Source organism: Zingiber officinale, chromosome 2A (genome assembly GCF_018446385.1).
Source record: "Zingiber officinale cultivar Zhangliang chromosome 2A, Zo_v1.1, whole genome shotgun sequence".
Lineage (NCBI taxonomy): Eukaryota > Viridiplantae > Streptophyta > Magnoliopsida > Zingiberales > Zingiberaceae > Zingiber > Zingiber officinale.
The window spans coordinates 124026216-124043880 of NC_055988.1; the positions used below are offsets into that span (position 1 = coordinate 124026216).

Sequence of the window (17665 nt, forward strand, 5' to 3'; positions counted from 1 at the left end):
TCGACTATAACCTGGCTCCATGATTTACCTCTCTTCATATAACCTGGGGACGGACTGTGAGGGACGTCTGGGGTGAGCGTAATAATCTTATGCTACAATTATTGATTTAGTTCGAGCCCCACGAGTTGACACAATTGGTATTTACTTGTGGTGTTACTACAATAGGTCACAGGATCAATTTTCAACATGTGTGAAATAATGTAAAGGGTCATTGCATGTGCTAAGCGAAATATCCTTAATTTATCTTCCTTTTAGATTGCATGAGATAATCTTGGAGGACCCTCTAGATGAAGGTCATCAAAAAATGATCCACCCATAAATGACACCCTTTAGGGAAAATCCATCTTGGTAAAACACTGGAAGAACCCAAAGAGTCTAGAATGACTCCTCAGGGATTTAAGTGAGTGTTGACTTGAATTTATATAGAAAGGATATAAATAACTCTTTTTGGATTTTGGAGAAGGAGATAAATTACTCTTTCCCACCCCACAACTCTGCATTTCAAACTGGAGAATCATACAAATTGAGTTTTATAGAAGGATCCACTGTTGAAATTATACATGGTGGCAACATTGTAATGGAACCCGTGACGAGAGATTTTATCAAAGAATTGAAAACTGCATCGGCTAAGTAGTCTAATTGGATGGCTGAGTAGTTCGGTATGACAAAATAGTTTGGCCTAAAACCCCCAATAAATGCTGTCAGAGATTTTATCAATGATCCACCCGGTTATCTCCTTTTTGCGGCAATTAATGATTAGTTGGATGTATCACTATTGATTTAAGTGGCTTCAAGAACTTGACAGAAAAGATGTCAAATAAATAATTTATTGTTCATATGATTTACAAAAACAAATTGCAATTTATCGACACTTCGATCGTGATTTATTGAGAAGAAAGAACTTGCCAAAGAAAGCAAGCAACGCTTGATAAAAATAGCAATTCAGTTAATTGATCCTGTTGCACTTCCGCCGGATCTCTCCCTTCGTCCCAGGACGCGGAAGGAGGGCTCCCATCTTGACCATCGCCGCCGCGAAGTCCCTCTCAAACGCCGCCGCGTCGGTGCTGTACCGCCTCACCAGCTTGTCCTGCGACCCGCCGTTGAACAGCTCCTGGTCGGAGTGCAGCAGCCCCCGCTTCGCCACCAGCTCCTGGTAGAACGCGTTGTCGAACCGGTACGGCGTCCGGCTGTCGAGCGGCGCGCGGGCGCCGCCGCGGCCGCTGGCCGGGCAGGTCCTCCGGAGTCGCGCGGCGAAGCCGCCGTCGATGTTGCGGTCCTCGTGGATGCGGGGGGCGTAGGTGAAGCACTGCGCCTGGCCGATGGTGTGCGCCCCGGAGAGGGCGGTCATGTCGCGCGCGTCGAGGCCCTTGGCGCGGAACAGGGCGACGAGCTCCTTCAAGTCGTCGAACGGCGACGGGATTTCCTTGTTGGCGGCGCTCTGGAACGCCGCCCGCGAGTCCCGGCGACCCAACTCCACGGTCCACGTCGGCCCGCCGAGCAAAGCGACGCCTTCCTGCGTGGAGAGCGCGAGCACGTCTGCGCACGAGACGGTGGCCGGGCAAATCGCCTCCACCCTGGCCTTGATGGCGTCGACCAGCTCGAACCCGCGGGCGGAGTTGTTGTTGGGGAGAGCGAACTTCTCGCTGGCGAACGCCGCCGTGCTGTCCAAAAGGATCGATCCATCGCACCCCTGCAAACACACGCACACAGATTAATTAATCGATCTTAACTCATCCCCAAAACTAAACCAATCAATCTTCTGTATACATTGACGAAGCAGTCGTGGAAGAAGAGGCGGATCAGGAAGGCCGCGTTCCTCGGGTTCTGCCGGACGGCCTCGGCCATGGCGGAGCGCACGGTTCGCCGCAAGCCGGGGCACGTCGAGGAGTAGAACGTCGGAGACAGGTGGCCGGAAACGAGTGCAGTCGCAGAGACGAGGAGAAGGAGAAGAAGAAGAGACGACGATTTCAGTGCCATTTTTGTGCTCGTGATCGATCGATGGATCGATGGAGGGGATTGGATGTCTAGGGGAGAAGATTGAGGCGTATTATATAGATTATGCTGTGCATCCGCATGCATGGAAATGTTCAGCTTTGTATGGGATATGGAGGAGGAGCAGGTGAGATGGAAACGCCGACTTTTTCAAATATTGACTAAGCTAATCAGTCAACGTTTACAATTCAATTATATATATATTACTGCTATTCCATTAATTTTCCAGGGGTTAGTTAGTTCATGATTGCGTGTATCGTTATCTGAAAGTTACCGAAGGAATGAGTCGCGCACCGTACACGAAGGACAATGAATAAAGTGATCGAGCATTGTACGTAAAGCGAGTCTCTTAATATTTTAATATTTCAAGTTGATTGTTTAAAATTTTGTTCAAAAATTCAAAGGACGCCTACTGAATGAAGAGACAAATCATGGACTTCTTTAAAAAAAAATAATCAAAAATATAATCCAGCATAACCGATGAATTTAAAATTTAAAATTTATATCATATAAAAATTTCTGAATAATACTATTAGTATTCGGTAATTGTTATAATATATTTAGGATAAATTTAGCATTTATGATTTAGAGTTTAGAGTTATAATAATTATATCATAAAAGCTATTAGAGTTATTTAAAAATGATTTTGATGATATTTAAAAAATTTTGACCGACTTAATAAATAATATTTTGATATAATAATAATCAGATGCCCTAAATTTTAAATTCTAAATTCACCTTAAACATATTGTAACAATTATTAGGTAGATTTTACATATTATAATAATTACTAGGTAGCTTTTACATCGTATAAATCTTAAACATTAAATTTTAAACTCACTCTTAACACGTTGTAGTAACTATTAGATATTTTCTATATGTTGTAAAAATTATTCGATAACTTCTGTATATTGTAAACTTTAAATCATAAATCTTAAATTCACTGTAAATACATATTTACATTGTATCAATTACCGAATAACATCTATATATTATAAACTTTAAATTGTAAATTATAAATTCATCCTAACTATATTATAATAATTATTTTGTATCTTCTATGTTATAGTAATTACCGATAACTGTCATCACATGATTGAAAATGAAATGCTCAGCGACAATTTTGCAAATAATGAACGCCCCTTTAATATTTTACTTAAAATTTTTATATTTTTTAAATTTATTTGATTATATTAAATCTCATACAGTCAAAAACATTGAAACTTATCATTACTTTGTAATTTCAAATTCACGTGTTTAGTCCAAGAAAACTTCAATTCGATAGTTCTTCCTTCCTGCTGAAGGATGAAGATTAATATATATTATCTGGGCGGCAAATATTAAACTATATATTTCTATTAAAAAGTCGAGATTTCTTGTGTTTCACATAATGAATTTTACACTTCGTGAAATAAAAAAATGGATAAATTTCTGAAACTAATCATTTAGTTTGACGATTTTGTGAGCCCACAAACGAGGACTGACTTCTTGCGGATCAAATCTTTCAGGTTTTTGAGATAAACAAAAGAGAAGAGCATGAAGCAATAACTAACGTGTGTTTGTAACATTCATTATAAAAGTCTTCATAGGAATTGCTCATTGCACATGTTTTGTTGATTTTGTTTCAAAGAGATAACGAGATTTAGAATCCATGAATAATGTGTAATTTCTTTCTCATGACAGCCCAAAAGCAGAAGAAGAAGAGAAGAAGAAGAAAAAATATATATATATAAACAAGAACTCTCTTTATGTGAACTCTTGATCTGAAGTAGTATTTAGAGGGATAGAAGAATCATCCTGTTTTTTCTTAAGCGATATCTCTTTGAGAAACGTCACCGTGTCGCCACCAATGAACCCTGGCACTGATTCTGTCATCTCCTTGTAGCGAGCCCATGTGACCAAGTATAAGCCAATAATGATCAGAACTCCTCCCAAAATGCTGTAAAACAAGAAAGAAAAGATCAATATAGTGACCATAAGTTTATTATGAATTCATTGACCAGGAAACCTTATTTTTTTCGTAGTTATAGAAATCTTTTGTGCAGCACATGAAATAGCCAAAAATTGAGTTTTATATATATATATATATATATATATATATATATATAAAGGACTGTGAATTACCTTCCGAGATATATAGCGCTTCCGAGGAAAATCATGGATAATAAAGTGGATGATGCTGGTTGAAGTGGATTGTACAGGGACACCATTGAAGGCCCTAAAATTTTATTGGACCATGTCATTATCCAGTAGTTCATAGCAGAGGCAACAATTCCCTGAAAAAGTTAAATAAATTGCTATAATAAAAGGCTAACTTGGAAAGCAATGTAAACCATTAAATAGTATTTCCCTTGTTCGAGTAGTCTTACATAACATGATCGAGCATAGATGTCAGCTATGAGATGTAGTCTAAATGTAAATGGCTATTCCACAATCATTTGTAAGCCAAGAAGATGAACAGAGAAATACATGCCGATTGAGGAAGTTTGAAGAATATTTGTTCGCTAGAAACCTCATATACATATATTTTTTTCCCTATTTTTAAATGTTTCAGAATGTATGGTGAAGAGTATCTGTTTGCTAGAAATCTCTATATACATATTTATTCTATCTTCAAACATGTTAGAACGTAAGGCCCTTTGCCATGCCGTACAACCAGCAAGGCTTTAATCCTGCAAATTCGATATTGAGCACCCGGCTGGGATTAAATCCCTCTATACCTGATTCATGCAGCACAGCTACATACAGGACGTGTAAATACTTGCGGCCCACTCTCCTCAGCTTCACCATTTATGAAATAAGATTATGGCTCCTGTGGTCTACTTACCCATCTAAACATCCTAAAACATCTACCGAGCCTTTTTTTTTTCAGGTACAAGGAAATAGGCAATTACTATCTCAAATGGAAAATGAATAAATTTGACTGAAAGATTCCAATTGTCTTTTTATATAGTTGTTGGCAGCCCTAAGGCTGCAATCAGATTGGTGCTTCTATGGAACATCAAAGATAAATTACAAAGTTACACTGGTTGGAATGCGTGATCCATCAACAGCGCCCCAAGTCATTGTAGGTATATAAAAAAAGAACAGTCCTTAATAGCTTTCAATAAGCAATGCATTTAAATATCCACTAAAAACTTTTGCATAAAAAAGGATCAGAATCTGGGCCTTACAGCATATGTAACAGCAATTATCTCTGGAAGCGTCAACATCCACTCAGTGTAATCACTAGTTGCGAACAACCCAGTGACTACCATCATTATAGCCCCAAAAGCGTACGAGTATGCTGTCAAGGATAAACTAGCGGGATATTTTACCAGCACTGGAGCCTGAATAGTAAACAGCTAGTGAGAAAACAAGTTATACACTAAAATAACACAAAAGAAAACTGTATTAGATACAAACTAATTGTAAGAGAAAAAAAGGGATTGCCATTGACAACCAACTTACAGTTGAACAGAAAGATGAGCTCAAGTAAAAGATGTAAGTATATCCTTTACGTGTTCCAAGCACATTGTCATTTTCAACAAGATTTTCACAGAAGATACCTCAAAATAAGTGATAATAATCTTAGATAAGCTGTTTAATGCAGTTTCGTTGGGTAAGTATAATCTATATCACATTTTTAGATAGTTTAATGCATCACCATTGGGATATCGTGCCAGTTGTCACTTTTGCATTGTGCAACAATAAGCCATAAATCTCAACTATTTAGGGTGGTTAATGGATCTTAACAACATCCAACTCCATGTATGGCTATTCGGCAACTGCATTTTTGCTTGGGTTTATCATATGTTTTAATTTCCAAAAATGCATAAACAATAAACCCCTAACAAATAATGTATTAATTCCAGTAAGAAAGATCACTGCAACTGCTAAAGTACCTGCAAAACAAAATAGGTAGCCATACAGACACAGTTTCCAATTAAGCATAAAACACCAACATGCCATTTCTCTAGACCAAATCCAAGAAGACCAGATGCTAACAATCCAGCTGGTTCAGGTTGAGACTTCATGCCCACTGCAGTATAATTAGATAGACTATAAATGCTGGATCCAATTATAGCCGGACCACGGTAAAAGACCATCAATATAGCACCAGAAACACAAATAACGGTCCCGACAACCTTCATGCGCCCTTCATTAGCCGTCAAGTTTACTGTCTCAAGACTGAAATATTGAGCATCTAAATAAATATAAAAAACACATAAGTTGATGATGGGAAATGCGAAAGAATATAAAAGAGAAATCACCCCAATGCTACTGCCAAGATGAATGTAAATACTGGTATGGAAGGCTGAAAAGCTGATGCATAAGTTGGATTGGTGAAACTAAGGCCAAGAAGAAACAAAAGCTGGTTCGCGTATATCCTGACCAAAGTATATCAGCAAATGATCTCATATTTCAAATAAGCTAAAGTTTACCTCTAATGTAAGTGGAAACAACAATCAAAGTGAATAATGGAACTTACCCAGTGAGACCAAGAAGGAAAAATGATGCAAAGAGGCGCTGGTTCAGTTGAAGACGAACACTTCTACCAACACTAACAAATAATTCTCGTCACTCTATGAACTAGAATAGGGTAATAAAGAAAACAATTGTGTAGTGATGAAATGTATTTTAGTGTATGAAACAATAACTTAATAGGACCAGATTGAAAAGTAATTTGCAGTCCAAAGGAAAAAAACAGGCTCCAGTTTTCAATTTGTTACTGTGGTAAAGATTGAAAAAGCGACATCAAAAAAGTTTCCCATTTGATATTCAAATAGAGACAGTTTATTTCCTAAATTACTATTTAACAAATAGGTTATGAGTTCAGACAATCTCCTTCTCTGTGTGTTAAGTCTCTGCTAATGTGACTATGAAGTGCCTGCACCTTGGTCCTTCTCAAGTATAAAGTATCATAGATGAAGGCTTCATTAGGAGATATATTGTCTAGGGTTGATCCAGTGATTATCTTTTCAGCTTACCAAATTCTTCATCTTTCATTTTGTTATTGCATTTCCCAACTGTCAAATTCATTTGAAATTACCATTATTATTGATGATTTAACCAAGAAGATGCATTTTCAACAAAATTTTGATTATATAAGATTCCTAAAACCTTAAAGATCATAAATGAATTAGCCACTAGGCAATCTCTTCGAATTACAAAACATTCCTTGCAATTCACCAGTTGTTTGATGTCACTAGTTCCTCCCAACTGCTACTCTAATATAGCAGTCAATGATTGATTGTTTTTTCAGTTCTCTAAGATGGTGTGTTACTCAATAATAGTCCTAATTTCTTCTTATGAGATCATGACCCTTTGTTTTAAATTCCCTTTGCACAATAATTACTTTCATCTATGCCTAAATTGGCAATTCCCATCTTTTATTATCTTAAATATCCTAATTATATTGTGTGGTAGGGTGCTGACATTTAATAATACTTACTAGCTTATAGTGCGCCACCCGTTCAAAAAGAACAGATTTTTTTTACATAGGAATCATGAACCAAGAGCATTGTACTAGCTCTTCTATTTATCTCTGCTTTTCAAAACCTTTCTTTTTTCGAAAGTATCTCCTGAGGCTTAAGGTTGGAAAGTTAACATCTATGTTATTGATATAACCCTTTTCCTAATATTTAAGCAATACCAAACTGATGGAGATTTTCCTCCTGCTTAAATGTGTACCTCTTCTAACAAACCCACCTACCATGATTCCCTATGACGATTACCTGCGCAATCACCAACTTTTAATTCTTGCGTATGAATTTTCCTTCCTCGAAGAAGAATTATTTTTTTTCCCTATAAACCACAATATCCATACAATCTAACCAAGACCCTCAATTTTCACCTAAAAGGCTAACCTTTCGCAAAATAACACTGGAATGCAACAGGCCAATTAACTTCGCCTAAGCTTAAGCTAACACGAGATATAGTCTCCTGGTCAGGAAATCAAATCTTTGACAGAAACCAAATGAGTAAAATTATTTTCCTCTCGCAAAATTAACGCACGGATCCAAACACGGAGGGGGGAAAACACTATTTTTTTTGCTCGAAAGTTGGGTAGAAAGAGATAAGAAACCTGCGGTGCTGGAGGAAGGCGAAGGGGCCGAGGATGGCGAGGGCGACGAGATCACGGTAGACGCAAAAGACCACCTCGTTCATGCCGACATTGAGAACGGACTTGGTGAGGACGTGGTAACCGCCGTAGGTCATCTGCACCAGCGCCATGCCCAGGTGCGCCCGCAGCACCTCGTTCCTTCTCGTCAACATCACCATCACCATCGTCCCCTCCTTCTCTTCTCTTGTCCAGTAGAGCCTTCACTCGATAGGAAGGTGAAGGCTCTAGGGATTTAAAAAGAGGGACGGTAACTTTGCACCTACGCGTCCTCGTGGGATTGAGGAGAAGGGTTGACATTTATTTAATTGACCTATATATTTACGTAAATTAAAAAAATTGTAAGTACAAGATCGAGCAAATAAATAGTAAGATATATACGTCTTAAATATAATATTAATAAAAAATATATATATAATTTTTAAAATTAAATAATAAAAGTTAAATAATAAAAAATAAAATATATTTTAAAAAAATAGTAGTACCAATATTAGAAGAAATATACCATGACTACATAATGTCAAAATTAAAATTAGTAGTCAAGAATATACTTGGTGAATGCATTACCAAGTAAAGAATCTTGATAGTAGAATGAAAAAATATAGAAGAAAGTGAAGAAAAAATGAATAACCTATAAAGTATTATATATTTTTAAGAATAAGAAAAACTTAAAAATATATGTAATAGTCAATAAAGAGACTAAGAAAATAGTGAATAAAAATAAAACTTTGAATGTTTATATTGAAAATTGAATGTAAAAGAAGGGAAAAAATATTTACAGAATAGTTAAAATAATAAAGAGGATGATAAGAGATCTTATCAAAATAAAATGTATTAAAGATAAATATAATAAAGTACTAGCAAATGATGAGAAAATAAAATAATAGTAGAAGATGTATTTTCATAATTTTTTAATGAAAGTTTAGATAACCAATTTAACTTATATAATTTAAATAGGTTAAATGAATAAAAAATTTATATTTTTATAATAGAATTCAAATTTTAAAAATAAAACCAGCTTTATATGACAAAAAAAATAGTTGAATTAGATGATATTCTGATCGAGATATGAAAGTGTCTAGGGTAATAATGTATTAAATGACTTATAAAGTTATTTAACCTGATATTAAAAATGAAAAAAAAATGTTTGATCAATGGAGAGTAAGTACTCTAGTTCTTTTACATAAGAACAAAAGAGATGTATAAAATTATGTAAATTATAGGTGTATTAAACTAATGAGTGATACCATGAAACTTTGGAAAAAAGTAATAGAAAAAAATTAAGATAGGAGACAACGGTGATCAAAAATTAATTTGAATTCATATTTGAAATGTCAAAATAGAAGTCATACATCTTCTCAAGAAACTAATTAAAAAATATTGAGAAGAAAAATAAGATCTACACATGATTTTCGTTGACTAAAAAAAATTATCATAGTATTCTAAGAGAAATTATATGAAAATTTTCAAAAAAGAAACTAAGTCTCTATCTTCTTATACTAATCATGGACCAACTCACTAAATACGTCTATGAACATGATAAGACACTAATCATGAACATGATAAGACACGGTACCATGGTGTATATTGTTTGCAAATGATATTATTTTATTAGATGAGACACATGAAGTAGTAAATGCTAAATTAGAATATTAGTTGGAAACACTACACCTAAAAGATTTTAAGCTTAGTAAAGTAAAGATAGAATATATGAAATTTAAGTTTAATAATATTATATATAATGAGATAATTGTTAAGATAAGATATGACAAGTTGACTGGAATTAAGAGCTTTAAGTATTTAGAATTATTTTTACAAAAGGATAGAAGGATTAAGATAGGCATCTTACATAGATTACAAGTAGGATGATTGAAATGGAGGGGAATGTCGAATGTTTTATGTGATCGTAAAATACCTATAAAATCTAAAGGGAAGTTATACAAAATGACAGAGAGACCTTCTATATTATATCAAGCTGAATGTTAAACTATGACTCAAGCACACAAGCAGAAAATTAGAGTTGCAGAGATGATGATGCTAAGACGGATGTGTGCACATACGATGACGAACATGATAAGAAACGAGAATTTTAGAGAGAAAGTTGGAGTTTATTTATTGAGAGAAAATTCTAAGAGAAAAGTTCAAGATAGTACGAACATGCACTTAGATAATCCCATAAATGTTCCAATTAGATAATGTGAAACTATGACAAATATGCACGTTAAACGAATAATAGGAAGATATAAAAAACTTGATTAACAATAATAAAATAAGATCAAATCTATTTAAATATAGATGATAATGATATAGTAGGGGATGATATCCACTGGCGTAGAAGAATTCATATAGTCAACTCCACATAGTGGAAAAGGCTTGGTTGTTGTATATATTTATGTAAATCAATAAAAAAAAATTTTACATGAACCTTATAAATTGCTTTGGATATGTGATTGTAAAAGCTTACCACAAAATAATATATAGAAAAAATAACAAAAAATACGCTCATTTAAAAAAAAAAATCAAAACAACATCCCACCTGATTTTTTATTTTGAGAATATCCTTACTTCTCATACTATTATAGAAACTACAACTAATTATTATAATTTATAGAAACTATAAGAATAGTTGCTACACTATGCAACACTTAATATAATACTACAAGATTACTGCTACAATGTATAACCCTTAATATAATATCGTTATAGTATTATAGCAATTGTTTTCAAATAATTTTAATAAAATTTAAATAATTTTGACTAAGTTGGTAAAAAATATTTTGATTTAATGGTGTTCCAAGTTTATGATTTAAGATTTAAGATTTTAATGTAATAGTTGATTTTCATGTTGTTATAGTTATCAAGTAGCTTCTATATGTTGTAGTAGATATCAAATGTCAGGAATAATGGAGCCAAGGGGGGATGGGGGTGGCCACCATAACGTAGCTTCTACAATGTGTAACACTTAATATAATACTGTTATAGTATTATAGTAATTGTTTTCAAATAATTTTAATAAAATTTAAATAATTTTGGCTAAATTGGTAAAGAATATTTTGATTTAATAGTGCTCCAAGTTTATGATTTAGGATTTAAGATTTTAGAGAAATAGTTGATTTTTCATGTTGTTGCAGTTATTATGTAGCTTCTACATGTTGCAGCAGATATCAAATAGTCAGGAATAATGGAGCCAAGGGTGGATGGGGGTGGTCATCCTAATTTTTTAGTGCAAGAGGCGTAGGGTATAAAAATGGGAGTCCAGATCTTTTGGTTCGGGATCTTCTGGACCAGGGAAGACATTACAAGCTCATTGGTGGGGTGAGCTGGACCCACCTGTTAAATAGGTGGGTCCAGCTCACCCCACCAATGAATGGCAGGGGTCCATAACTTGTCCAGGGATCCTGGACCAGAGGCCAGAGGATCCCTGCCTAGAAAAATGGGGGTGGGGAATAGAGGACGAATGAGAGGCAAATGACATGATCCCCCCTCCCTCAACCTAAATACACACCTTTCGCCCCTCCCCCGTATAAAATTCTTAGCTTCATCCCTAGTAGTTTCTATACATTATAACTAAATTCTAAATATTAAAACCTAAATCCAAAACAAACTAAAATAATTGATATTTTTATACTATAGCAACTACCAAGTAACTTCTACATATTATAATAGTTATCGTGTAGCTTCTATAAGTTATGGCTAAATCCTAAATCTTAAAAATATTAAACCTTAAATCCTAAACTTTGAACATATTTTATTAAAAAAAATTTACTAACTTTATTAAAAATATTTAAACTCCATCACTACTGTTGGTGCAATTTCCAGTAGGTCAAGGTTGACCTAGTTGACCAAGCGTAAACCTTGGTCATGGTTTCGATGTTTGACAATACAGAAAGACATGTAGACATGGACAATGCAGGTGCAGCTGTCCATGCAGAGAGATACTGATCAGGGTCTGATCAGGTTGGATGAAGAAGAGTCAAGTAGGTCAAGGTTAACTGGATACTTGACTGGGGAGTCCTAACTGGGATGTTAGGCAGTTCGGAAAGTCCTGGTGAGTGAAACCAGGCAGTCGGGAAATCCTGGTGAGTGAAGCCAGGTGAAAATCCTAGTGAGTGAAGCTAGGTGAAAGTGAAAGTCCTGGTGAGTGAAGTCAGGCAGTTAGGAAAAGTCCTGGTGAGTGAAGCCAGACAGTGGGAAAGTCCTGGTGAGTGAAGCCAGGCAGTGGGAAAGTCCTGGTGAGTGAAGCCAGGTAAAAACCCTAGTGAGTGAAGTTAGGTGAAAGTCCTGGTGAGTGAAGCCGGGCAAGGGAAAATCCAGATGGATCAAGGGTAATCAGACATCTGGTATTGTGAAGGTCAAGTAGGTCAAGGGAGTGACCGGATACTTGGCACGAAGAGAAAAGTCCAAGTGGGTCAAAGGGATTGACCGGACACTTGGTGGGGAGTCTTAGCAGGTCAAGGGAGTGATCGGATGCTAAGCATGATGTATCAATAGGTCAAGGTTGACCGGATGTTGGTTTGGAAGGCTTGGGACTTGGTTTGGGCAAAAACCAAGCTCTGGATCGATCAGTGGATCGATCCAGTGATACACTGGGTATCTGGATCGGTCTGGTGACCGATCAGTAACCAAACAGTAGTCTACTGAGTGTTATCTGATCGGTCTGCAGACCGATCAGGAAACAACGATCAGAAGGCAAGAAGTTCGGGAGAAAAGGGTACTGATCGGTCCCTGGACCGATCAGAGGGAGCTCTTATCGGTCCCCGGGACCGATCAGGGTACGCACAGAGAGTTGGGCAACTCTCTGTAAGCGTTCTGATCGGTCTGGGGACAGATCAGCATAGAGCCTGATCGGTCCCCATGACCGATCAGCAGCACCCTGGACCGATCAAGGTGGAGCCTGATCGGTCCAGGTATAGCCGTTGTGAGTGACAACGGCTATCTCCGTCTTCTTCGCTGTCTTCTTTACGCAGGTTATAAAAGGAGATCGAGGGCTTTCTACAGTTACTTCTTCTCCGAAGCTTCTGCTTCTTCTTCTTCACTGTTGTGATTTGAGCTTTGCTGAGCTCGCTCCTTCTTGAAGCTTCGGGTGAGCTTTCCTCGACTGATCAGCTGCTGCTGTGAGTTTCCTGAAGTTGCTGCTTCGGATTCCAGTCGACAAGAATAGTAGGCAAGCTTTGTTTTGTACATTCATATTGTCTTCTGTTTTGTACTGTATTTTTGTACACCTTTCTTGCTGTTGCAAGAAGTTTCTGTGGCGAGGTTTCTCCACCCAGAAGGAGTGTTCTTATTAGCCGGTTTTCCGGGGACTCATCCACCGACGGATTGATAGGCTTCGTCCACCTTACGGACACGCCGAGGAGTAGGAGTATCATCTCCGAACCTCGTTACATCTTCGTGTTGAGGTTTGCTTCTCCTTTATCGTTTCTATTGTTTATTTCCGCTGCACTAACCCTAATCGTAGGAAGAAACGAAAGAATTTGGGGTCGGCTATTCACACCCCCCTCTCTAGCCGCGACCATCGATCCTAACAAGTGGTATCAGAGCGAGGTCGCTCTTCGTCGGATTAACACCCGAGGGAGCACAAGCTAGAGATGGATCAACTCGGAGAAGACATCACCATTCCACCTTTCTATGATCGCGACGACTTCACGTTTTGGAAGGTAAGAATGAAGTACTTTCTTATGACTAACCTTGAAAATTAGAGTTGTGTTCAATTAGGTTTCAAGCCTCCGATGGACAAGAAAGGAGAAACCCTAGAGAAGAAGGAGTGGACCAAGGAACAAGTCCATCAATCCCTAGTCAACGATGAGGTATTGAAAATTTTTGAATTTTCTTTACCTAATGATGTTTTGTGTAGGATAGGTGGATATAATGATACCAAGGAGTTGTGGAACAACTTGGCAAAGTTCCATGAGGAGAACTCCACTTCAAGCCATGAAGAGGAGTCAAGCGAGCCAAGGAGTTCACATCATGGAGGGATGGATTTAGAAGTTGAGGGCTACTCAACATCTAAAGAAGAAGAGGAGGAGAGTTCTTCTTCAAGTTCGGAGCAAGAAGAAGAAGCGTCTACCTCCGGAAGGGATGAAGGAGAGAGCGTTCATCCATCCTCAACTCTAGGTAACTCAAGCCATTTAGTTTCTAGCAAATTACACATAATGTGCTTTGAGTGTAGGGAATTTGGACATTACAAGAGTAAATGTCCAAAGAGGGTTAGAAAGACTCCACCGGCGCCAAAGGTCAAGGAAGCCGGAGTCCCAACACGCAAGGGCAAGGAGCACGTGGTGTGCTTCCAATGCAAGCGAAGAGGACACTATAGGAGTCAATGCCCGAGGGGGAGGCAACCTCACAAGGACAAGAAGACGAGCACATCAATAGGGGGAGCGAAGGCAAACCCTAAGGTAACATTTAAGTCTCACTCTTGCAATAAGACACATGCTAGTAGCCTTATTGCTATTGTTAATAATGGTAAGCATGATAACATTAGAAATCGATACACATGCTTAGGTGCCAAACATGTGAGCCTAGATAAAGATAACACTAGGAAAGCCAACCCTAGAATTAACCCATCTAAGGCTAAGGAAAATCTAGGTAGAAATCCAAAATCATCTAGACATATGCCTAGGAATACCTCAAAGAAAAATGATAAATTAAAGCTTGAGGTATTAGAGAAGGAGAATCAAGTCTTGAGGTCAAGACTTGATACTTTGGAAAAGGCTCTTAAGAACTTGGAGAAGTCATCTCTAGGGTTTAAGGGTCAAAAACCAATGTCCAAGGACAAGAAAGGTTTGGGTCACAAACCTAAGTCCCAAATGGTCAAGCTCACTTACCATGATGTTCCATTCGATTATGGAACAAAACCTAGGACTAGGAAGACCATCACCAAGGTCACAAGGGGAGTCACCCCTAGAGTTGATCTTGATGAGTTCCAAATGACCAAGGCTTCAAAGCCTAGGAGGGTCATTAGGAGGGTTGCTAGGGAAGTCATCCCTAGTGAATATTTAGTAAACCCAATGAGCTCCAATAGGTATTGGGTTCCTAGGAGCGTGATTTCATCACGCTAGATTAGTTAGGGTGTGCCAACCTTACTTGAATAGGTAGTTAACCTAATCATGGCAAAAGGTGGCACTTTAGGAATTTTCAAGGTGTAATCAAGCCTTGAAAATAAAATGGAAAGCTATTCCTAAGGTGATTAGGATGTGCCAATCACATTTGAGGAGTTCTCTAGAGTCAATTGGCACATAGTGATCTAAAAATCTTTGGTATATGATTTTAGGTCTATTACTCTTAGGAATATAGAACCTATGGCAAAATGATCAAAACTGTCAAAAATGGCAACTAAGGCTAGAATTAGGTATTTTCTATACCTTTATATATTATTTGCCATGTATTGTTTGTCATATGCCATGTCATGACATCATATTTATTTTATGATCATTTATAATGTCATGATAATGCTTAGGTTAGTTAAATGTCATGCTTTATTTAAGTTTCATACTTTATGCTATGAAATCATGACACTGACACATGTTATTATGTATGATATCATTTTATGCCATATCATCTTCTCTTGCATTTATAATCAATAAAATTGATTTAAGGTTAAAAACACAATTTGATATGGAGATCAAATTGATGTTTAGAAAATGCATGAGACCTTAGCCTAAGATAACCTAAACCCATATCTCACATCAAAATTGACTTGGATGTGTTTGATACACCTTAGATGTGTGTGAGATATTAGGATGATGAGTTAAGAACAAGGTGCATAGTTCTTGTACCTAGATGAGCCTAATTCAAAATTGGGGATCATAGGGAAAGCTTATGTACAAGTCATGTACATTTAGCCCAAAGATTATGGTCCTAAATTAAATGATTTAAAATCATTTCAAAATTGATTTGAAAAACCTTGATGAAGCTTTTCTAGTGATAGCATTCATCATTGAGCAAAGTGATACAAAATGAGTTAACTTTGAGCTATTTCAAAGACTTTTGAACTTTGTATCAAGATTTGAAAAGGGAAGTTATTTTCATAGAAAACTATTTTTCCTTGATAGTATATGTTATGAGGAATGTATCCTCAAAATTTCACAATTTTTGGAATTTTCTGTAATTTTCTAGAGGTTTCTGAATTTCGTGGAGAGAAATCGAACTTATCGAAATCAGAGTTGTGGACCGATCGAAGGGTTTCGATCGGTCGGGAGCCTGGATCGGTCACCGTGACCGATCCAGGGAACTGATCGGTCCAGTGACCGATCGCGTGCCAACCTGCTGAATTTCGACTGTTTGTCTGAAATTGCAGCTATGGAAGTGGTGTTTTAGAGTTCTAAAGGTTTGAAACTCTCCAAGACATTGTTGGTACAATGGTCAAGGGGGAGTTGACCTTTAGGGGAAATTTTACCTATTAGTCAAGGAGGAGTTGACTTTTAGGGGGAGTTTTTACTCATCGAAATTTTTGAGAATGAGTGATATGGGATTATCACTAAGTTGATTGTTGAATTTAGTATCAAGGGGGAAATTAAGGGTTTCAATGAAAGGTATGAGACTTTCATTAGGAAGAAACTCTTGACCTTGATTCACTCCTTTTGATGTGTGTCAAAAAGGGGAAGAATGTCTAGAGAATGTTCAAGGAAGAACATTGGAGTTAGTGGGAGAGTTTGTTGATCACAATGAGTGAAGTTGTGAACAACAATAACTTACTCTTCAGGGGGAGAGTTTGTTGATGTGTGCCAATAGGGGGAGAATGAAGGGTTTAAGTTAGGCCTTCATTATCTAAGAAGGAGGTTGTCTTCTTAGAAGGAGAATGTAAGGTTGTAACTTATGTTTCATTACCTAGTGGCATGAAGAAAGTTGAGGCTATTGGATTAGCCTAACTTAAAGGTATTGTCAAACATCAAAAAGGGGGAGATTGTTGGTGCAATTTCCAGTAGGTCAAGGTTGACCTAGTTGGCCAAGTGTAAACCTTGGTCATGGTTTCGATGTTTGACAATACAGAAAGACATGTAGACATGGACAATGCAGGTGCAGCTGTCCATGCGGAGAGATACTGATCAGGGTCTGATCAGGTTGGATGAAGAAGAGTCAAGTAGGTCAAGGTTGACCGGATACTTGACTGGGGAGTCCTAACTGGGATGTTAGGCAGTTCGGAAAGTCCTGGTGAGTGAAACCAGGCAGTCGGGAAATCCTGGTGAGTGAAGCCAGGTGAAAATCCTAGTGAGTGAAGCTAGGTGAAAGTTAAAGTCCTGGTGAGTGAAGCCAGGCAGTTGGGAAAAGTCCTGGTGAGTGAAGCCAGGCAGTGGGAAAGTCCTGGTGAGTGAAGTCAGGCAGTGGGAAAGTCCTGGTGAGTGAAGCCAGGCAGTTGGAAAAACCTGGTGAGTGAAGCCAGGTAAAAACCCTAGTGAGTGAAGCTAGGTGAAAGTCCTGGTGAGTGAAGCCGGGTAAGGGAAAATTCAGATGGATCAAGGGTGATCAGACATCTGGTATTGTGAAGGTCAAGTAGGTCAAGGGAGTGACCGGATACTTGGCACGAAGAGAAAAGTCCAAGTGGGTCAAAGGGATTGACCGGACACTTGGTGG

The 17665-nt window shown here is 37.5% G+C and overlaps 2 protein-coding genes across 3 annotated transcripts; both read right to left on the bottom strand.

The window, feature by feature from the left end:
• Positions 1-811: 811 nt before the first annotated feature.
• LOC122039976 (peroxidase P7-like) lies at positions 812-2034 on the bottom strand. Its single transcript, XM_042599375.1, has 2 exons — positions 1768-2034; positions 812-1690 (listed from the first exon to the last, which is right to left on the bottom strand). The coding sequence occupies exons 1-2, from the start codon at positions 1975-1977 to the stop codon at positions 947-949; spliced, it is 954 nt and encodes a 317-aa protein (XP_042455309.1). The 5' UTR covers positions 1978-2034; the 3' UTR covers positions 812-946.
• A 1495-nt stretch (positions 2035-3529) lies between these two features.
• LOC122042193 (WAT1-related protein At5g45370-like) lies at positions 3530-8366 on the bottom strand. 2 transcript variants are annotated; one of them, XM_042602185.1, is made up of 7 exons: positions 8060-8366; positions 6464-6526; positions 6246-6362; positions 5877-6162; positions 5166-5321; positions 4117-4268; positions 3530-3931 (listed from the first exon to the last, which is right to left on the bottom strand). In XM_042602185.1, exons 1-7 carry the CDS (start codon positions 8260-8262, stop codon positions 3739-3741), a joined length of 1170 nt encoding a protein of 389 aa, XP_042458119.1. In that variant the 5' UTR covers positions 8263-8366; the 3' UTR covers positions 3530-3738. The 2 variants fall into 2 exon arrangements, with proteins under 2 accessions (XP_042458119.1, XP_042458118.1); XM_042602184.1 differs by having other exon boundaries at positions 6464-6535.
• Between the last annotated feature and the right edge of the window lie 9299 nt (positions 8367-17665).